At 37.3% G+C, this 23,824-nt stretch overlaps 2 protein-coding genes and 1 pseudogene across 2 annotated transcripts; all 3 read left to right on the forward strand.

The window, feature by feature from the left end:
- Positions 1-631: 631 nt before the first annotated feature.
- LOC125189636 (F-box/kelch-repeat protein At3g23880-like) lies at positions 632-1,491 on the forward strand (annotated as a pseudogene).
- Positions 1,489-14,067, forward strand: LOC125190640 (uncharacterized). Its single transcript, XM_089059153.1, has 7 exons — positions 1,489-1,519; positions 1,650-1,896; positions 3,102-3,152; positions 3,534-3,646; positions 4,352-4,428; positions 4,523-4,624; positions 6,794-14,067. Exons 1-7 carry the CDS (start codon positions 1,489-1,491, stop codon positions 6,803-6,805), a joined length of 633 nt encoding a protein of 210 aa, XP_088915279.1. The 3' UTR covers positions 6,806-14,067.
- A 4,795-nt stretch (positions 14,068-18,862) lies between these two features.
- Positions 18,863-21,246, forward strand: LOC125190721 (cytochrome P450 71A6-like). Its single transcript, XM_048088094.2, has 2 exons — positions 18,863-19,795; positions 20,554-21,246. The coding sequence occupies exons 1-2, from the start codon at positions 18,899-18,901 to the stop codon at positions 21,163-21,165; spliced, it is 1,509 nt and encodes a 502-aa protein (XP_047944051.1). The 5' UTR covers positions 18,863-18,898; the 3' UTR covers positions 21,166-21,246.
- Positions 21,247-23,824: the final 2,578 nt, after the last annotated feature.

Here is a 23,824-nt window from a genome sequence, read left to right on the forward strand (position 1 = left end):
AAGGGTAAATTATCTGAAAAACTATAAAGTTGGATCAAATTTGGTTCATCAAAAATTTGAAAATCGTGACATTTGGATTTATACTCAGATATCTCATAATTAAATTTTCTTTGATGGAATTGTATCCAATATGACGGTCAAGAAATCATTTGTAGACATAGCACTACAACAAATGCATTATATAAGGACATAAAATTTAGGACGCATTTACTTGCGTTGGGACCCCTTAAAGAGAGATTTTGGAATAAGGGTTTAAATTCGCTAACCTTTCAAAATTTATGATTCAATTCGCTAACTTTTCGATATATGGGACCGAGACATGCGAATTTTTCAAAACAAGGGATTTTTGAATTTTTCTATTTTTTCTCTTCTTTTTAATTATTATTTCCATCTCAACATTTATGAATTGTCCAAACTACCCAATAATTTTTCACAGATAGTTCTCTCGTGTCTGTTTCTTGAAATCGTCGACAATCGTCTTTGCTCTTCACTTCTTTTCTCTTTCTCGGCCTCATTCATACACAAGAAGAAGTGAAGATGTGAACAAATTTGTTCATATTCATCCGCAAACAATCAATTGAAGAAAACCAAAGCCACTACCCACCTTCAATAGCAAACTCCCTCCCTTGGAGAAATCATGGATCTCCCTGAAGAAATCATCCAAGATATCCTTTTAAGGCTTCCCGTTAAATCCCTCTTGAAATCCAGGTGCGTTACAAAATCGTGGAATTCCTTGATTTCCAGTTCCCGATTAGTCAAATCTCATATGAAACACTCCGCGGAAAACGCGAATTTCGCCAATCACAAAATCATATTTACTCTTTTAAACCCTCAAGCAATGCTCAGTTAATTCGTTGATGTGCGAGCCTCTGGTCTTCGCGCCCAACGTTGACTTCCCTAACCAAACCCCGTATAGCACCGTTTGGGTTGTGGGCTCTTGCAATGGTATAATTTGCCTCGCCATTGATGAAGACGATGTCTTTCTGTGGAACCCAGCTACGAGGAAATCGAAGCAGCTCCCTCCTGCAGTCGTTGAAATGAAGCCTGTCTTTTACTTGGGGGTTTGGTTATTGCGAATCGGAGGGTGATTACAAGGTTGTGGGATTGTTCTATGATTATGATGATGGAGGTCTGCGGGAGTCGGTTGTGAAGATTTATAGTCTGAGGGCTGATTCTTGGAAGAGAATTGGGGATTTCAGCTTTGGTGTTCCTTATAATAGGAGAAAAACAGTGAAGGGCGAAGAAGATTGTCGACGATTTCAAGAAACAGACATGAGAGAAAACTATCTGTGACACATAGGGTAGTTTGGACAATTCAAAAATGTTGAGATGGAAATAATAATAAAAAAAAGAGAAAAAATAGAAAATTTCGAAAATCCCTTGTTTCGAAAAATTCGCATGCCTCGATCCCATATTTCGAAAGGTCAGCGAATTGAATCCTAAATTTCGCAAGGTCAGCGAATTTAAACCCTTATTCCGAAATATCTCATGAAGGAGGTCAAAATTGAGGACGCTAAAAGTAAGCGGCTTAAATTAATTTCTAAGTTAGGGACGGATTAGTAAATACGTCTCCAAGTAATTCAATTATATAAATTTTAGTATTTTTTTTAACTAATACGTATCTTTATTGAAACATTTTTAACTAATAGGGAGTAATATATCTTTATTGAAACAAAAAAAGGTAAAATTAAAATCTCCGCCTCTCTCTCTTCTACATTCTGCTCGCCGCTCCGATTTCCTGCTGCGGAGATCGTCGGCTCCCTTGTCGCCGGTCTCATCGGAATATCTCCAGTCGAAGAAATCCAATCGATTCACTGCGGTTCAATTTCTTCACTCATTGTTTCACCTGTCTCATCGGAGAATCTCCAGGCGAAAAAATCCAATCAATTCACTGAGGTTCGATTTCTTCACTCATTGTTTCTCCATGTTTATTGAGTTTAGAGGTCTAGGGATTCAAAATTTAGGATATTTATATTACAATCGGAGCTAGAAATTGCAAACCGTATGAATTGTGCATTGCTTGTTCGCTATTTGGTTTTCTTCCTTTTTATTTTCAATCAAGTGCATGTCTGCTAGTTGAAGAGCTGTGCATTTCTAAAATCATGTGATTCTCAATTTTACATCTGTAATCATGAGAAAACCAAGCCGAAATACTTGAATTGTCTTCTCTATAGGCCTGGATTGGTAAACATAGATTAAGAAGCTTATCTGGAATTCAAGCTCGATCTGTAATCTATTCATCTGTTGCTTATGCTTAGTTTTATCAATGTTTAAGATTGACTCCTAAATTATCCAGAATTTTGAGTATTTTTTTTATTATACGAGTTTTCTCTCTGTTTGTTAGGTTTCATTTTGGACTCAATAAACTGAAATATTTTGTTAACATGTTAAACTAATTTCATCATTCACCCTCAATTTAGGCAGTCTGAGGTATTGTTGGTTGAAGGAATTTTAGTCATTTGTATATTTTTGTGATTATAGATGAATTGCTTGAAAAATTTTCATGTTTTCTTATATATATATATGAAGATGTATACTACACATGCCCTGCTGCCACTTTGATAATGTCTCAACCATCATCACTTATTAATCTTAAATGGCAAAGCATCAACATGTAATTTATCATCATTTCTTTTGCATCTGGAAGAGATATATATTAGGCTGCTCATTATGGTTTTATCCTCACTCCTATGAATCCATATTTGGGGTATAATCTTAGTTATGATACAGTTACATGTATGTGAATGAATGTTGTTTTTAGAGCACACATAATACATTTTTCTGAATGGTTTTGCTGTTGCATCAACTATGATCGTTGGTACATATTATTTACTATTTGACAGATTTAATATCTACTTATGTAAATAAGTTATGTGTCTCTTTGAAAAATAACGTGCTTCCCATTTGTCTCCACATGTATGTTCAAGATCCAAGAAACAAAAAACTGTTCCAACTAATGATTATGGGGAAAGTTGAAGTATGGATTATATTCTTTGTGATCATTCAAAGTTTATGTACAAGAAAGTTGCATGAACGATACTTCTTGTATCAAAAATATTCATTTCTTGTTAATAATTGGATGTATCAAGTGTCTGTTTCAGCCTAAGGTGTAGAGGAGAAGATCAAAGATTACAATCTCTATCAGCGGAGCGGTAAGATTCTCTATAGGTTTTAACTGCATTGTGTTTTCATTTAGTTCCTATATAATTGGTATTCTGAGCACATTTCTGACTAAATTATTTTTCAAGAATGTCCCCTCTTACTTACTTGAAGTAATTATCTAATGATATAATCCTTGTGAAGCTAGTCATTTAGTTGTTTTGTTACCATGGTTGCTTTCTGAATAAAGCTAATAGTTATTGGCTGATAATAATTGGTTTAGCATGAGTAGTTGAGTATAAATCTCATAATGAGTGCCCTAACAAGCTAGCATGAACATAATGAATGGAGGTGTTTTTGCAGCCTTTGTTTGTATGGACAAGTGACAATGCTGTAAATATTTTCGTGCAATTCTGATGGAAACTTGTTGCTAGCTCTTTTACTTCAGAAACCATGGAGGATGAGCATGATGTCTCACAGCACAATTATGAAGATGAAATGCAGTTTAATAGTAAAGATGACAATGACGATGATCTCATAATTCAAAGTAAGTGTATTTAGAAATTTGCCATTTGTGTGACTTTTTTTTGTCCATTGGTGATATGTACATAATCGAAGGGACTAACGGAAGCACAAGGGTAAAGAGAGGACTGTTTCGTTCCAAAGATGTGTGGAACTTGAGAAATGGTGGTCGGATTGTTGTCGAATGTAATGAGCATAATCAGCCAGATAATAGAGGTGGTAGGGTTCTAGGTGGTTAGCTGGGTAAAGTTGCTCGAAGACCAAACTTGTGTCTTCTTAACTACCATACATGGATAAAGATGCCTTTAACTTTCAAGAAGGGTGTGACTGATTTAGCCAAAGTAAAGAATTTCTTTATTATTTATTAAATACTAAATGTATTACTCTTTTCATATATTAGTTATACTAATAATAATTTCTGTCACATGATAAATTTCTTCTTCCTTCTAACAATGGTATTGAGAAATGGATTTTGAAATCAACGTCGAAGTAATGGAGAAGTTATAAATCTTATTTGAAAGGTAAATATGTGATTGATGGAATGACGGAGCAGGAGATTGCAAGACAACCGCTAGAAGAAATTCCGTTGCAGCAATGGATTCATTTAGTTCATTACTGGTTCTCTAATAAAGGGAAAGTAACGATATATGTATTTGACATTATCAAATTAGGTTCTTTGAAAATTATGCTTAAATTGTTCATTTATAGTTTTAGATTGGTTCGGAAATAGGAAAGAGAGCACGTGCGCAGCAAGTGGCGCCTCACACATCGGGATCCGAAAGTTTTGCAAGGAAGATGCGTAAATTTGTAAGAAATCTCGCGTTTACATATTATATTGATCCTTGTTAGCTGTTCATATACATATGGATTCAATGCTTAATGATAATATTGTTCACTGCAGAAAAAGAAATATAAAAGGAATCCAGCTCCACTCGAGTGGTACTCGATAATCCACAAACATAAGGATGGGGCTTTTGTTAACCAAGCTTCCGAACAACTTGTGGTACGTTCAGTTAATGTTTCTTTCTTGGAATAAAGATGAAGAATAAGCGATAATAGATCTGTGGAAAAATTCATCACATAATGTCCTTAGCCGTTCTTTTTGTTCTAATTAAATGTATCTCGTCCAGCATGAGAAATTCAGCGTGCTCAACACAATCATCAAAAATAGTCTGGAACAAAAGAATAATAGTACTAATCTTGAATAAAAGTTTGATTTTTACTCTATGCAAGTTACAACAACATTTTTTTTGTAAGTTCAGGTTCTAGAGTTTGAAGTGTTGTTTCGGTTAATTTTTTACTGATTTTTGTTTCGTGACTATCTTGAACTATGTTGTTGTATAAGTTCAAGTTTTGGTGAAAGGACGAGCTCGGGGTAAGAAAGTTCAACTTATTTCTTATGTTATAAGGCATACTTATATGTTAGTACCAAATATATTTATGAAAATTGTTCTTTTTTAACATGGGCCTTTATAAAGAAGAAGTATCAATGACTAAGAATGACAGGAGCAGTTTAGATGTCTATTTGTAATCTTCATTTGCAAATTGTAACCAAGTTAATTAGCTTGTATAGTTGTCTTTGTCAATTCCCACAAATATGAAGTCAGATTCGTTTTTCTTCAATGACTCATTACAGTCATTACAGATTTCTATTGAATTACTTTTGAGATACCAACAATTGTCTACTTCCACTTGTCTTTGTTTGGATTCAAATTATAATATGTATTTATAGGGGCATGTTAGGGTGCCACCACCCCTTAAAATAACACCATACCACCATTCCTAGCCAATCATTTGTACACGTGGACGAATAATAAGCTGCCACGTGGTAAAAAAAAAAAAAACCCCAAAAAAGACGGGCAGCAATCTGCTGGCCTTTAAACAACAATTTTTCTTGAACAACAATATCCAACACGTTAGACAGCAATCTATAGATTGCTGTTTAGTGTTTGTAATATTGCTGTATAGCGTTTATAATATTGTTGTATAAGCATTGTCACGTTGTCATTTTAAGAGGGGTTGTCATTTTAACACAGACCTGTATTTATATGTGTATATATAGATATATATAATGGCAATATATTTGGTTGTATAATTGGAGATACTTTTTAATACACTTTGGGACGCTTTTTAATAGCGTCATAGTGTTAGGAAGTATAATTGGAGACACTTTTAAATGCACTTCGGGACGCTTTTTAATAGCGTCTTGGTGTTAGGATGGATGTGAAATCTGAGACGCTATTATGAATTGCGTTGGAAAATATGTTGGAGACGCAATTTAAAAGCGTCCCAAAGTAATTCACCGACGCTAGCTATTTGCGTCCTTATTTTTAATTGGCACACCACCGGTAAGGACACTTTTTGAAGCGTCAGTGAAATATTTAGAAACAAAAAAAAGCATCCCGAATCAACTTAAAAAGCGTCCTTAGCCGTGTTTTTTTTTGTAGTGTAGTCTTGATGAATTAAACAATGTTGTCTATTCATATAGAAAACGACATTGTTTGGTTGAAAAATATGAGCAATATATAACACTTAGGCGATTAAAATTTTTCTCTGATTTGTAAAGATGCAAGATAATTATAATTGATCAAATTTCATGATGTTTATTGGTTATTTGCCCTATGATAAAATACATGCGTATACAAAGAGATATGTTATGCTAAATGAATAATAACGATAAAGATTAAACAATATATTATAGATTTATGGAGATGAAATAGATATCCTCATCACCTGCCGCCAATGGTCGCCGTAGGCAGAGAAAGCGACGTCTCTGCCGCCGTACAACAACCTGTCGGCGATGCTAAACTTCGGCCTGCTTGCGAAGATTAGGTCTTGGTTTTTCATTATCTCCCGGGCCGCCTTGGCCGAGGAGGCGACAACGACGGGCTTGCTGCCGAATTAGAGTAGCATCTGATAAGAATGGCCAAAAAACAGAATTTGCAGCAAGATATAAAAGAAGACATTGCAACTTGAGGAAGAAAAGAGTTTTTGCATTAAGCTTTCATTGAACATCGATGCGGCTGTTACAACTTTGTCTCTATGTATACTATGCTAGAGAACAACCTAGAACATTAGTCAAACCCTAAATCCCTAACAAAGCAAGCTATAAAATCTGAACTACAAGACAATGTTCATTAAGAGAAATAAGGTGTGGTCCTTCCTTTTTCAGGTGCTGAGATAAAGCCTGTACCTGGACCAATCAGCCGATTCCACCAAGCAGCACTTTGTTCCATGTAGGAGCAGCTAGCATCGGCTCCAACGTTGCACAACTAGATATTATCTTTGACATTGGATATGTAGCATCACAAATTCTCTTAGCTGGCTTCTCTTTAGGAACTTCAGTTTGGATCACCATGTTAACACTTCCCCTCAATTCGATCCCAGACATAGAACAAATGCCAAGCTTGTTTCGAAGTCGGGAGAAGAATTGGTAGCCTAAGGGCTTGGTCAAAAGGTCAGCAATCTGATCAGTAGAAGGGACATATCTTAACTCAATTTTCTTTTCTTTCACCTTGTCTCGTATGAAGTGTGCATCAATCTCTATATGTTTGGTCCGTGCGTGCAGCACATGATTGCTTGCTAAGGTAATCGTGCTCATGTTATCAACCCAAACAACTGGAGTCTTTCCACAATACATTCAACTCATTAAGCAAAGATGTTACCCAACCAACTTCACAAACAGCTTGAGCAAGACTCCTATATTCAGCCTCTGTGCTTGATCTCGAAACAATGGCTTGCTTTTTAGAAGACCAAGATATTAAATTCTTCCCAAAGTATACACAGTAGCCGGTAACTGACCTTCTATCATCAAGATCTGCTGCCTAGTCGGAGTCTGAAAACGCAGTTAGAGTGAAATCTGACTTTTGTATGTGTAGGCCATAATCCACAGAACCTGCTAAATATCTCAAAATCCTTTTTACTGCTTTCCAATGTGAATCAAGAGGTGCAGCCAAAAACTGACTCACCTTATTAACACAAAAACTGATTTCTGGTCTGGTAATTGTAGCATATTGAAGTGCTCCAACAATGCTTCTGTAAAGCTTGCCATCCATAAAAGGATCTCCATCATCTTTGGACAACTTGAGAGTGCTCAACATAGGAGTAGGATAGGGCTTGCAGTCTTGCATTTGTACCTTGTTCAAGAGCTCTTTTATGTAGGCTGCTTGGCAAAGATGTATGCCTTGTGCTGTGTGAGTGACTTCAACTCCAAGGAAATGCCTCACTTCCCCTAGATCCTTTAAAGAGAAATGATGGCTGAGCTTTGAAATGACATCTTTGACAGCAATATGGGAAGAACCAGTGATGAGCATGTCATCAACATAGATAAGCAGATAGACCGTCTCCTTGCCAGAATTCCTGAAAAATAGGGAAGTATCTGCTTTGGATTGGGAGAAACCAAGAGATAAAAGTACAGACTGAATAGTTAGGAACCAAGATCTGGAAGCCTGTTTTAAGCCATACAATGCCTTGTTGAGTTTGCAGACAAGAGAGGGGTCACCTTGCTCAAAACCTATAGGTTGTCTCATGTAAATGTCCTCTTCCAAACTACCATGTAGAAAAGCATTATTCACATCAAGATGTGAAATGCTCCAGCCAAGAGAGATAGCAATAGAAAGAATTAACCTGATAGTAGTAGGCTTGACCACAGGACTAAACGTTTCACCAAAGTCAAAACCAGGTTCTTGTGAGAAGCCTTGTGCCACTAATCTTGCTTTATGTCTAGCAATATTGCCATCAGCATGTTTCTTCAATCTAAAAACCCAAGTGTTACCAATTAAATTCTTGCCTCGAGGTAGTTTGGTTAGAATCCAAGTATTGTTTCTCAACAGAGCCAAAAATTCCTCTAACATGGCTGCTTTCCAAATAGGAATCAGCAAGGCCTCAAGAGCAGATCTAGGTATACAATCAAGAGACACAGTGAACACTTTAGGCTTAAAAATTCCAGCTTTACTCCGAGTGATCATTTGGTGAGATGTTTTGGCAGAAACATCAACAGTTGGTAAATGAGAAGAGGAATGAGTAGGAGTATTGATTGGTTGGGTGGAAGAAGAGGAGTTATGTGAGTGATGATGACCAGATGATGCGGATAATGATGGAGGATAATTATGAGGAGAAGATGAGTTACCATCAGCTGGAGCTGGAGGAGAATTATGAGGAGATGCACCATCAATAAATTCAGCTGGTGGAGGTGACTGCGAAGTTGGAGAATTGACATGAGTATGTCGTAAGCATGGAGAAGCAGGCTGAGAGGGATGTGACGGGAAAACTTGAGGTGGGACTGGGGAAAGAGGAGGGGAGAATGCAGGAGATGAAGTTGCTTGAGCAGTAGTATTCACTGACTTAGGAAGATGTAGAAATGATAGTTCATCAAAAACAATATCTCGAGTTATGATGAGTTTTCCAGATGGCAACAAAGGCTTTGTATCCTTTATGAGTGTTACTGTATCCAAGAAAGGTGGATGGAAAGGATCTAGGTTCAAGCTTATGTTTATTATAAGGCCTCAAAAGTGGGTAACATAGGCAGCCAAAAGGGTTGAACTCTAGATAATTTGGTTTGGTTTTCAACAGCTTTTCAAAAGGAGAGATATTCTGCAGAATTGGGGTAGGAATTCTATTGATGATGTAGGATGCAGTGACAACGACATCATCCCAAAATTTGTAGTCCAAACCAGATTGAGAAAGCATAGCTAAAGCCATTTCTATAATGTGTCTATGCTTCCTCTCGGCCAATCCATTTTATTGAGGAGTATGGGGACACGAGACTCTGTGTGCAATACCAAATTCTTGCAAGAAAGTGGAGAGACCTTGAAACTCACCTCCCCAATCACTTTGCAAGGTTTTGATTTTAACATTGAGCTGATTTTCAGCAAGAGATTTGAATTGCTTGAAGGCAGAGTAGACATCACTTTTGGATTTTAGGAGAAAAAGCCAAGTAAAACGGCTATATTGATCAATGAAGGTAACATAGTACTTGAAACCATTTCTTGAAAGTACAGGTGATGGACCCCATAAATCACTATGCACTAGTTCTAATGGATTATGGTAAACTGTAACAGAAGCTTCATAAGGTAATCTGTGAGCCTTAGCAACACAACAAGATATGCAGAGAAAATTTGATTTTATTGAATCATAGGAAATGTTACAGTGAAGTAAAGCCTTCTTGATTGTGTCAAATGCACAATGGCCTAGGCGCTTGTGCCACAAATCTAGGCTAACTACTACTGAATTAGAGGAAGGTAAAGTAGAAGCTGAACAAACAGGAACATCTAAAGACTTTGAGCTGGTAGCAGGGACACTACACTTGCTCTTATGGAAGGAAAAAGGATCATTTGGTCTTGATGTCTTGGCGGTGGAAGTAGGTTTGTGCAGGAAGAAATGGTAAAGTCCATGGTCAAGGGTTCCCTTGAGAATGATTTCCTTGGTGCCCTGCTCCCTCACAAAACAAAATGTAGGATGAAATTCAAAAAGTACTCCATTGTCTTTAGCAAATTGGGAGACACTAAGAAGATTTCTAGATATTTGGGGAACATGAAGCAGATTATTAATAAAAAGAGATTTGGATAAAGGGTTAGAGTTTGGACTGAAAATAGAATTACCAACATGTTTAATCTTAATGCCTTTACCATCACCAAGATGAAGAAGTTTACCTCCATTGTACTCAGAGGCTGAGTTGAGATTTCCAAAATCATTAGAGATATGATTAGTTGCCCCAGAATCCGGGTACCAAGATGTGGATGAGGAGGCATCAACATTATATTCTGATGGAGCATACTGAGGTGGAGCATATTGAGGTGGAGCAGTGTGTTGAACAACATTCTGGTTCCTGGCTTGGACAACATTAGCAGTAGGATTCATCTGATTGAACCCTCCTTGGCCTTGCAAACTTGGATTTCTCATTTGAGGAGGAGTTGGCACAAAGTTTTGCTCAAAACGATGCCAACATTTATCAGCACCATGGCCTGGCTTTTGGCATAGTTGGCAGATGATTTTGCCACCAGATCTTCCTCCTCTACCAGATCTGCCACCTCTTCCCCTGAAGTTGAAGGATCTGCCTCCATCTCCTCTATAGTTGTTGTTTGAGTTGAACCTCTGATTTTCAGCTTGTGCAAGATTAGCAGTTGGGATGGAGCGTTCTGTGTTGATTGAGCTAGTCTTCACAGCTGAATCTAGCCTTGTCTCAAAGCTCGTCAAAAGTGCAGAAACTTCTCGCACAGTTAGTTCTTCTGACTTTGAAGTGATTGTGACTACAGCTGGGTTGTAGTCAGCTCCCAATCTAGTAAGAATGTGCAAGATTTGATCTCCTTCGGAAACTTTGCAGCCTGCTGCTCCCAACAAATCACAACTTTTTACTTTGTTCAAGTATGCTCTCATTGAGAGTGATTCCTTTCTTATGGATTGAAGCTGCAGCCGATACTGCATCACTTTGGCCTTTGATTGATGGGCAAAACTCGTTTCTATGGCCTCCCATATCTCCTGGCTAGTGCTTAGTCCCACAACCAAAATCATGATACTTTCTGAAAGTGTAGATTGGATCCAGTAAGCTAACCTCTGGTCCTGCATATTCCAGTTTAAATAATCTGGATTCACTCTTTCTTGAGTGGAGTTTGTTGAGGTAATGACTCGTGGTGGGGGGATCTGCTCTCCTGTCAGGAACCCTTCAAGGCCATACCCTCTCACAGCTGACAAAACATGTTGTTTCCATATGAGATAGTTATCCTCAGTGAGCTTGATAGAGACTGATGTATTTTGTGGGAAAGTTTGATTTGCAAATAGGCTATAGTTTGGTGAAGCAGAGTATTCATTATCATGCTCACTTGAGCTTTGGGATTCTGCCATTGATATGAAGAAACAAAAGCAAAGATAAGAAAAAGGGGGCCTAGGATCAGAGCCTAGGCTCTGATACCATGATAAGAATGGCCAAAAAACAGAATTTGCAGCAAGATATAAAAGAAGACATTGCAACTTGAGGAAGAAAAGAGTTTTTGCATTAAGCTTTCATTGAACATCGATGCGGCTGTTACAACTTTGTCTCTATGTATACTATGCTAGAGAACAACCTAGAACATTAGTCAAACCCTAAATCCCTAACAAAGCAAGCTATAAAATCTGAACTACAAGACAATGTTCATTAAGAGAAATAAGGTGTGGTCCTTCCTTTTTCAGGTGCTGAGCCCTGTACCTGGACCAATCAGCCGATTCCACCAAGCAGCACTTTGTTCCATGTAGGAGCAGCTAGCATCGGCTCCAACGTTGCACAACTAGATATTATCTTTGACATTGGATATGTAGCATCACAAATTCTCTTAGCTGGCTTCTCTTTAGGAACTTCAGTTTGGATCACCATGTTAACAGCATCACCTCGCCGTAGCGGTTGGACAGAGACTGGAAGGAACGATGGGGTAGGGTTCCGGCGAGGTAGAAATTTCCGATTATCGGAAGCTTTAGTGGTGACGGTGGAGGCTTCTTTTTCGAATGAGTGGAGCTTTTTTTGAGGAAGAAGAAGGCTAGGATGAAGAAAGTGAAAAGAAGTAGTAGAGCTGCCATTTTCTCTCTTTTTGGTGAAGCATTGATTCAGACAAGGTCACCTCTTTATAGAGAGAAAAAAACTTATTTTAGGAACACCAATTTAGATACCAGGTTTAGATAAATTAATCAATTCTATGAAATGATTGAGTCAATTGTGTAACCTTAACAACATTTCATAGCTTTGTCGACAAATTTTTCTTGCAATTAGTTAAAATCACAATCTATATTTTGCAAATATCGACTTTTTAATTTTTAAAAAGACATAACTGTAAATATACTATATAGTGTAGCTAAATTTTATTTTTAAGCAATTTATTTTTGATAAAAAAATGCATGAAATTTGGTATCAGTCCAATTTATTGACCATTTTAGTTATTAAAAATTTGAAATAAGAACAAATGTTATGCGAGCCACGGTGTATGTTCGCAAGCACCATTTTAGCGAGCATCATAGTGCTCACTAAGGGAGGGTTTGGTTTGACATTTAGGAACAATTAGTGGTTGTTATCTGACGTTATCATACATTTGGTTTGCCTTTTTCAATTTGTGGAAGGCCCGAGTTATGGGCTGTGGCCCGCCTAATAAGTGCAGTTAGTGATGGTTAGCATTTCTGCCCAAAATGCTACGATACATAACTGGGTCTCTACTTAAAAAAAGATAAGTTGTATGCATTTACTAAAAACCCCCTCCCTTTTGCCCTTGTATCAAAATTTTGCACATTACGCGAAATTACTTCATTCATTTCTCCTTCCTCTTCGATTCTGCACAAATGTCGAAGCTCTAAGCCGTTTTCTGAAGAAAGGTCGTCGAACCGCCCTAGCCAGACACACTACCTCGAGGTTAGTTTTCTGGCAATCAATTTTTTTCTCAATTCATTGGAAAATCCCTAATGTTATACCTCCAATTTATTTTGGTAATCTGTGTTTTACGAATTCCCAAGAAAATTGCATGGTTGAACACTCCACGACGCTGGAGGGCGTGATATTTGGTGTGTTTATTTTTGTGGTTTTCCAATTTGTATTTTTTTTTGTAATATTTTACCGTGTATCGGTAATACTCTACAATTCTATATTTTGGAGCAGTTTATTATTTGACTGGACATGTATTTATCTTATATGAATCAGAAAATGAGAGTTTTGGAGAATTTCAATGGAGCTCAGTTTTATAAACTACATCTACAGTAGGTCAGCCATGCTTATCGATTCACTGTGTAGAAGTTTCCACCATAAATTGATTTTTCTGGTCTTTTTGTTTTTTTTTGTTCTAGATATTGTTTTATAAGCCATGGTGATGATACTTTTCATCAAATATTTGTTTATATATGGCTCAAACTGCCAAGGACATAACATTGTGCATATGTTGGAGGTTTGTTCTTGATAATATATTTAGTTTTTTTTTTATTAATTGATCTGAAAACCGGAGAAATTCCTCCAAGTTATGGAGAAGAAGGCGTTCCTCCTCCGGAGAGAACAATACAACTTGTTGCTGAAGCGTGGCGAGCTGTCGAATTCTTGAGCGAGGCAAAAAGGATTACCAATGCATCAAATGGTAGCACCAAAGCTTAAGATCCCTCTTCATGAGCATATTGGTTCTCATTTGAGTAATCTGTGAGAAACACATAAGCCATCGAACCAGAACAGTAGCTGTTGCTAGGAGAAGTCACATGATGCTTAAATCATCAAGAAATTCTTGTATGTGCATATACTGATTGGTTGGTATGTGAGATGCAGGTATAGTTCCAACTTCCAAGGGTTGGATGCAAATTGTAGGTACACGAGTTCATATAAACTAGTATTCTGAAATGCCACAATTTGTTACATAGTCATATTCAAGATATGCTTCTTATGTTGTAAAAATTGCATTTGTGAAGTTCACTTCATTTTGTTGGTAGTTTGTATTTATCTTGTAGTTCTTTCAACAGCAAAATCTACAAATAGCAGTTTCAATACTTGAATTTAACTACTACATTTTTGGACTTTTGACGAAAAATTACAGGAATGATGTGTTTATTCTCAAGTGCAGCTCCTGAGTCGTTTTCTTTGCTTCTTGGTATAATGACATATATAGGTGTATGGTTAACAGAGTATTATGAATGGCAGAATTAAAATCAATTGTAATCATAACTCTAATGACATGTATACATTGCTGGGGCAAGTATGGGGATAAATTAGGAATTAAATAAATTCATTGAGGGTACATGTGGAAGTATACATTATTCTCAAGGAGTAATAATACCAAACCTAACTCCTGACATTTAATAGCATGAATTAAAACTATCAATCCAAATAACCGTCGCAAATATGGTGGACCATGAAAAAGGAATTGCAAACCAAAGCTATCCCTTTTCTTGCGAAATGATAGATGTGCAAATGTGATCGCTAATGTCATTTAACAAACAATTGTTGCTTTTTTTTTTAGTGTAGTTCTAAGGATTGATTGTTACAATTAATTTTTTATTTAGTCCTATGTATGGATATTATTTATAACATAAAATATAATTATGAAAAGAAAGTGTTATAGTATAGTGATATTATATAATACTACTAATTTGTTTCCCATCAATAATTCAGCCACCTGTAAAACATGAGTTTTGGTCAACAGATCCCATGATATTAATATAGTCATTGGTCCACATGGGCTGTCTCGACATTGCGTTCGAAAGATACATATTGTTTATGATTATTAATACAATTTTTTGATATAGACACCATGATAACCAGATATATAATCATCAACCATTCTTCATAATTATAAAATCTAGTTAAGTTAAAAAATACGTGAGCATCTGATTCACTTGGATTTTACATGATTTTAGAGGGTAGTTTTACTTGGTTTTGATCATATATTGTGTACTTTGAGACATGGTTATAGCCACTTCTCTATTATGTTGGTATTTTGACAATTTTGTGAAGAATGTGTAGAAAAATGTACAAAATATGTGGATGTGCAGCTGCTCAATGTTCGAGATAAATTTTCTGGAGATTTTGAAGTCCGATTCGCATGTAATGCATACCATTCTCTTCGTCTTCGAAAGAGCTTCACGTGGATATCTTAAACGTCTCAATCGAAGTTCGGTAGAAGAAGTTATGGCCGTTTTACCAAGACTGCGCACAACAGTGACCTAGCTGGCGACCCGCCAGGTTCGCATGCAAACGAACCTGGCGACCCGCTAGCAAAAGACGAGAAAAATGCCGTAAGCAGCTGGCGACTCGCTAGCTTCGACGCACACCCAACCTGGCGACCCGCCAGCTTCGTCCGACAGTTTATTTCGGGCCCAAAGTTAACCCTAGGTGTATATATGCCTAGGAAACGCCTCCAAACACAATTTACACGCCTCATACCCTAAAAATACCACTTTTTTCATCTAGAAAGAATAGAAGAATGAACAGAGGACGAGTATTCATCGCAAGATTGAAGACGAAGCCTCCAATCCGCCCAATCCAATTCTAGGAGTTTCTACTTTTAGTTTTATTCTTATTCAAACAATGTTTTTGAATATTTCTTTGACTTTTGTGTTGAACATGAGTAGCTAAACCCTTCGTAGAGTTCTACGGAGGAGATACAATGATTCTTATGTTTAATTGATTTTCTTTTCCTATGCCTTGGCTCATGTGGTTATTTTGACTCCTCTTGTGCTTATACATTTATTTGACTGATCACCTTATAAATGCACGTGGATTTTACTATAATACCTGGGAAGTGAGTAGTTTAATTTGAAAAAAGAGAAGTTGACATCTTTGCCAATATAATCGACAGATTTGAGCCATTGAATGAAGCTAAGTATCTTAGGAGCTTTTAGGAGTTGTTACCTTAGTTCTAGGAAGGACACTTCGGTTCTAGGTAGCAATCTACAAATTATATGCTTTGAGAAAAGATATAGTTTTACCTTAGTGATAGCTTAATAACCCTTGAGACCCTTTGTTGGCATAGTTAGGAAATTAGTTGAGCATAGGATAATTGTTATCGATCCCGTAGGATTCTACCTTCCTCGTCCTTGATCTACATCCGTTTTCTCTTATTTGCTTTAGTTCTCTATTTGTTTTTAATTGTTTTTACCTTGCTTTTAAATAGATTTAGAAAAACCAAAATTCCGATTCATCTAGATAGTAGTTGAGGTTGGTTCGTGGTAATTAGGTTGACACTCATTGTCTCTGTGGATACGATACTCTTTGCTTACTATTTGCTACATTAGCCCCGTACACTTGCGGGTATACTTGTGTTAAAAATAAGTCGAGTCAAGTTTTTGGCGCCGTTGCCGGGGACAATTTTGTGTTACTATAGCCTAATATCGTGATAAAAATTAAGAACTAATCTAGATTTTAATTGCTTTACTTTTCTCTTTTTTTTTTTTTTTCCTTTTTTTTTCTTTTTGAGTTATTCTCACTTTTGTGTTTTTCTTTTTAGGTTGTATGCTCACTCGCTCTAAGGGGCAACCATTAGAGTTATTTGATCTTGAGATCGAAGCATCCAACTGAAGGAGAAACGCTCAGAGAAGGCTCAACCAAAGGCGATCACTTTCGCCTCTTAAGAGAGAACCGCCTACTCCTGTTGCAATAACAATGGCGGACAACAGAGAGAACAATGCACCACATCCAGATCCGATAGTCCATCAACTCCAACTACAACTTGCAGATTTGGTGAAACAGGTTAAAGAAAAAAATGAACAACAAGCCATGGCGCCAGTGCAAAACATGTACGCTTACAGAGAGGTAGAGGACCCACCAATTGGCAACGATGGGATCGATGCCAATCATTTTGAGCTCAAGCCAGGATTGCTAAATATGGCTGAGGCTAATGCTTTTGCGGGGAAGGCCAATGAAGATCCCAACAAGCATCTTACTAAGTTTATTCAGATCACTAACACGGTGAAGCTTAATAGGGTGAGAGATGAACAAATCAGACTAAGGCTATCCCATTTTCCTTGAGAGATGATGCTAGAGACTGGTATGACAGCATTAGCCCCATACACTTGCAGGTATACTTGTGTTAAAAATAAGTTGAGTCAGCATCTAACAACTATATTCAACCTATATAATTATGGTGTCCCTTAGCATTGATAGAGTATGGTGTTTGGTACTCATAAATAAAAGATTCAAATCATTTTATATTTTAGATGTGTGTACGTGTAAATCTACGCTCCAAGGTAAAAAATGATTCTCACGTTCAATTCACACTATAAGAAGTGTTCTCATTTGAATTTCACGTTCAATTCACACTATAAGAAGTGTTCTCATTTGAATTTAACCTTTTTATATATACAGATAATATTTTATTGGTAGCTTGGGTTTTGGCTGTTGATAAAAAATTCGTAGCAAAGCACAACGGACCCTTTTGCACCTTAAAGCACTTGTCAAAATAAATACTCCGTACTAAATTTTAATTAAAAAAAATATATAAATATGAAATATTATTATTATTATTTATGTATCTCAATACATATTTATCTGGAGTAGTTATTACTCGAGTATATTTCTTGTAATTAGTAATTAAACCTCATTCAATGAATCGAGTTAACATAAAATATTGCAAGTATTTGAACGGCCACCAACCAAGCAAGAGCTTTATTAATTTATTGAATCTCGTGAACATATACAATAATGACATGATTAGTTGTAATTACGTGGACTCAAACGTGGATTATAGTAAAATTTAATCAAAACAAATAAGATCAAAACTTATGCACGCAACCCCCGCTATAAAGATTTTAATTTACATTTAAGTTTTGCTTTCAATAATTTCCACAATATTTTATATTCATTCTTTTAATCATGGAAGCGCCCTTCACAGTCCTCTCATGCTATAACGCTCCCACCTAATATGGACTAAACGTTTTCACCCCCTTTCTTTTTCTTAAATAAGAAGATAGTTTCAAATTTCATTTGAATACTAAATGGATTACCAAAGGTAACATTAAGTTTCTTCGTATATTCCTTTTTTTATCGGAAACAAATAAAAAATTTTAAAGGCCGCATCACAATATACTTGAATTCGAGACATTTTTCCTTAGGTACTTACATTTCTATCACTAGATCTTCTGCAGTTAATTTATGCTCAGCTTGCATGATTATTTGAGCCCACAAACAAATACGTACTACATACAATTAGCTAGACTGGCAGACCAAATTTTCACCTAACAACACATTCCTCATATATAAAACAAATCAATAGATTAGAGTTAGAAAGATAAAACTAGATCAATCAAGACACTCCACTAATTCTAACATCCTACATTCCAGAACAAAGAAATAGAAAAAAGATACTCCATATATATAGAAAGTTATGCAGCTGAAATTGAGCTTCCTTAACAAAATGAAGCAATATACATAAGAGTCGTAGTCTGTGGACGACAAATCCATAAAAAATTGGGGTGTATGGTTTCTCTATCTGAAACTGTCCCTCGACGACTTTAAAGACTATCTAGTGGGCCATTTGTTACAGATTAGAAGAACTCATTCCAAAAGACTAATCTGTTAGCATAGAGAGCTCATTTAGTCTATACACCACACACCGACCGATTACTCTTACGACCATTGTGGGATGTTGAGTCCGCAATGGTGTACCATCATTCCTATATCACTAATGTTGGGATGAAAGCCATGTTTAATTGCTTGCCACTTCACGTACTCTCCATACATCCATATAATAAACGTGTATATTTTTTTAACCATATATGTGAAGATATTTTGAGCTATACTCTCTATTTAAATTGGATGTTATTCCTTCTTTCTCTGCAAATTACTACACCTACAATGCAAATGCTTTCTCTCTCACATTTCTTGATTCTGATCCTCTCCACTCCTTTCCTCCTCTTCTTCCTCCACAAATGGCGCCGCAGCCACGCTCCATCCTCCCGAAAAAGACCACCGCCGTCTCCTCCAAAGCTCCCGGGGTTGGGGAACCTCCACCAGGTGGGCCCACTCCCCCACAGATCCCTCCAGTCCCTCTCCCGCCGCCACGGATCCCTCATGCTCCTCCACTTCGGCAAGGTCCCCGTCCTCGTCGCCTCCTCAGCCGAGGCGGCGCGTGAGATCATGAAAAGCCAGGACCTGATCTTCGCAAGCCGGCCCAAAATGAGCATCCCCGCGAGGCTCCTCTACAACTGCAGAGACGTGGCGTTCGCGCCCTACGGAGAGTACTGGCGCCGGATCCGCAGCGTATGCGTGCTTCATCTCCTGTGCGGCAAGAGGGTCCAATCCTACCGCCGCGTGATGGAGGAAGAGACGTCCCTCATGGTCGACAAGATCAGGTCTTCATCGACGGGCGTGATCAACCTGAGGGACGCGGTGGCGTCGATGACGAACGATGTGATCAGCATGGTGGCGCTGGGGAAGAAGTCCGGCGCCGGAGAGAGGAATTTTCACAGAATTATAGCGGAGTTCGAGGAGCTGTTGGGGGTTGTACCTTTGTGGGAGTACATTCCATGGCTGAGTTGGATGAGGAGGTTTGATGGTGTGGATGGGAGAATTGAGAGAGTGGCTAAAGCATTGGATCAGTTTTTGGAGAGTGTGCTTCAAGAGCACAGGGATAGAGAAAGGAGAGAGTGTGATGGTGATGAGTTGGATTTTGTTGACATATTGCTTGATTTTCAGAGGGAGAATGGGAGTGGCTCTTCTGTTGACGATAATGCTATCAAATCTATCATCCTGGTATCCCTCTTTTTCTCTTATCTTTCATTTTAATATAGGAGTAATATACAAATTGAAATAATATTGCAAAGTTGGTTATATTGTGATTAATTTTGTTACTTTAAAAATAGTTAATTATTTCATAATTTTGACATTATATTCCATATTTTCTGGTTTAAATCTATGATTGTTATAAGTGACATAAATATTTATATAAAAAGCATCCCTCAAAATATAAATAAATGGAAAAATTTAAGAAAAATGATAAAATTATAATATGATTGATTATTTTTTAAAGTTGTGGAATTGCAAGAAATTTTGTAAATTTTCAAGCCGTTTGCTCAATTTGATTGATTTGACCGTGGTGGAACACTGAATCATTTTGAACCAAAAAACTCGTGATGTAGTACCATGAATGGGCCCATGGTTGAATACCATAGTATTGCAAACTTTTAATTAATTCTTGAATTAATTTAAATTGTTTCTTTTGTTTTTACTCTTTTTTTACTTCACTTTTTTTCTCCATGCTCCTTTTTCTCTTATTTGTAAACCCTCATCAAAGTTGCAAGCAAATCATCTTTCGAGGTATCATGATTTGAGTTTTTGACATTCAATTTGTTGTTATATATACTTTAAAATTTTAACGCTTTTTTGTATAGTAAATATGTACTAGAGTATTCATTCATGATCAATTCGATTAGTTGATTTTTAGGCTAATGAATCAATTATTTTGAATGTGTCATAAATAATGGAGCATGTATAATGACTCTTTACAAAAGGATATGTATGCTGGTGGAACTGATACAACATCCACAACTCTTGAATGGGCGATGACAGAGCTTATAAGGAATCCAACAACCATGAAAACACTTCAAAATGAAGTGAGAAAAGTAGTGGGAAACAAGGTCGAAATAGATGAGAAAGACTTAGAGAAAATGCTCTATTTAAAAGCAGTGACAAAGGAAAGTTTGAGGCTGCACCCACCGATCCCATTACTAGTTCCTCGTGAATTAACTCAAGACACAAAAGTACTAGGCTACGACATCGTATCCGGCACACGCGCCTTGATCAATGCATGGGCAATTGCTAGGGATTCGTTGTTATGGGAAAAACCTGAACAATTTTATCCGGAGAGGTTCCTTGAGACGGACATAGACTACAAAGGTTTGCATTTCGAGCTGACCCCGTTTGGATCAGGTAGAAGGGGTTGTCCAGGTGTTACATTCGCAATGACAGTCTATGAGCTTGCTTTAGCAAAGTTAGTGCTTAACTTCGATTTCGAATTGCCTAATGGAGCAAAGATGGAACAGTTGGATGTGAGTGAATCTAGTGGACTCACAATGCATAAAAAGTTTCCTTTACTTGTAGTAGTTTCTCCTCATACTTGTTAAGTACTATTTCTCGATAATGTTCATAAGAATAATCTTTTTTTTTACTTTGCTTGTAATAAATATATCTCCATTTTAACATTACTTGCCGTCTTCTTTTCCCTTTTTTTAGAACTACAGAAAAAGTTTATTTCAAGAGTTAATTGATTATACATATATAAAGTATATAGGAGTATATAATATACTCAACTTTGGTTATTAACCGGTTAAATTTTTGACGAAAAAATATAGTACTATAAATTTTTAATTTGTTGTATTTTGACAATAGTCTAGATTTTATTGAACCTTAACTTAACTTTTTTTATTTAGATGGTGAACTATGTAATCAAATTACAGATAATCTCGAATACTTACAATTAATTAATTTGTTAAACATGATGGATTAATAAATAAGCGCGATTGTGAGCGTCTAAAACAGGTCAACCCAAAACTTTTACTGGGTTTACAAAACAAGGCTCATCTAGATAAAAAATGGGCCAGCCCAATGTTGACAAACGAATTGATCCCAATGACCTAAATGCAACATCTGCAGCAAGGTTTATATCTTCACATAAAAATAATGGAGCTTTTTAGTCTTCAATGGAGCTGTACTTTCCACCATCACAACCTAGCGACACGTTCCTTGTGTCACAACAATTCTAAGAGCGTAGAGTTACAAAATACAACAAGAACAATAAAACTCTAATTTAATTATCAGTTGGAATGGACGATAAAATAATTTTGTTATATTTAACTAAAAATCAAATGACATTTTAGGTGGGACATCCCATAAAAGAATAAAAATCGTTTATAGTGGAACGAAGGAAGTATAAATTTTTCAACAATTAGAACATTAAATCTATAACACTTGTCAGTGTAAGCTAGAAGCCTAGAATTTGAGATGCGATCTTAAGAGCATCCTCAGTGGGGCGGATGATAGTTCACCCAATGCATCAGACGTGCTACCATCCACCACTGTAGCCACGTGGACGATTTCCGATGCATCGTCCGCGGACGATGCACCACTCGACACGCATCGTCCGCCCCATTGCGGGTCACGCGGACGATAAAACGCGTTTTTTTTTTAAAATCTTTTTAATTTCTTTTATCTATATATCTCACTTTTCACTTCATTTTCCCACACTTTTCTCTCCCATCTCTCATCAACTATCTTCTCCCCACACACTACTCTTTCTCTCACTAAAAAAATGAGACATGACGACGATTTGAGTACTTCGGAGGGCATTACTCGGGCCTTGTTCGATTGTGTTTAAAAGGCTGCGGCGGAATGCTTAGCCGAAATGGAGCGGGAGCGTGAAGCGGCGGAGCAGGTCCAACTCCAAGCGGAGCAGATCCAGAGGCTGATTCGCCGTCGGGCGTTTGTCCGCTGCGAGCACAACCTAGCTCACCAACGTCTGTTCGCAGACTATTTTGCGGAGGAATCACAGTGGGGCCCGATGGTTTTTCACCGCAGATTTAGGATGACACGAGAACTTTTTCTCAGCATTGTCCATTGATAAGGCTAATTTCATGCATCGGTTATGTGGTGAAAAATCATTTTTTTACTGGGTCTAACACAATCATTAAGCCAGGTGTGTGAAGGAAATCACTAAGTTCAAGAAGAGCTGAAGGCAGTGGACCAACGAAGGAAAAAGGCGAAAAAGTGAGCGAGTTCGAGGAGAAAATGGCTGGACGAAGGGAGTCAAAAGCTGAGGGCGAAGAAGACTATTCACACAAGAGAGCCCCTGCTGGACCCACTTCCACGCCTATATATAGTGGAGCATGCAACACACGATATATACATGATTTTGCTCTCAGCTCACACACTCACACACACTTGGGAAAAATGGGGATTATGGGGTAGTTAGAGGTTTATCTTCGAGAAAGTTAGTGGTAACACCGTCCTCACGAAGGGCGAAGATACAATCATTTACATTCAGTTTTTGCACTTTTATTCCATCGAACTTCAACGTTTCCAAAGTCGATTGGTTGTTTGCTACTTACCGTTTATCTATGCATTTAGTTTACGTCACGATGGTGTTTATTTTGTGTTGATTTACGTTGATTCTGTGTTTTGTGGTTTTATTTCAGAAGTTGAATGTTATTCTCTGTTTTGAATGTTATGTGCTTGATCTGGGAAATAGGTTGTGGATCTGTGCTGTTGTTGTTGATATGTGGTTAATCGGCGAATCTGTAGCTATGGGTATAATTTTGGACGGAGTTTGTTTCGGATGCTTGGATCCGGAGTGGATTTAGCATCCGAAGTGTGGATCTGAACAGGGGAAACCGAGTTTTGCATGGATTTTGAACTTTCTGCTTTCTTTTTACTTTATTTCGTCTAGTAGCCGTAAATCTGCCTTAGTTTTAATTGTTCTTCGATTTTGTCGCTTTAATTTCTGTTGCTTCGTTTTGAATTACGTTCTCACTCTGTTTTTACTGGATGTTTCATGCCAATTGTTGGAGAAGATGCTGTCGCTGTTAGTTAGTACTTTAGTTAGTTATTTTACAGCTTTTCATCCGTATTTTACCTTTTCAATAAATGGTCCCCACCGTCAGTTGTTTTCCCAGGTCTAGGTAAATTTAGGAAGTAGTTCTTAGATCTAGTTGTTAGCATAGCAAATTTTCAACACCAAGTCTAGTTTAATTTCCTCAACCCAAATTGCGTGGCAGCAGCCAACCCAAA

The sequence above is a fragment of the Salvia hispanica genome, chromosome 5, assembly GCF_029641045.1.
Source record: "Salvia hispanica isolate PSC_SH4W2 chromosome 5, Shi_PSC_v1, whole genome shotgun sequence".
NCBI lineage: Eukaryota > Viridiplantae > Streptophyta > Magnoliopsida > Lamiales > Lamiaceae > Salvia > Salvia hispanica.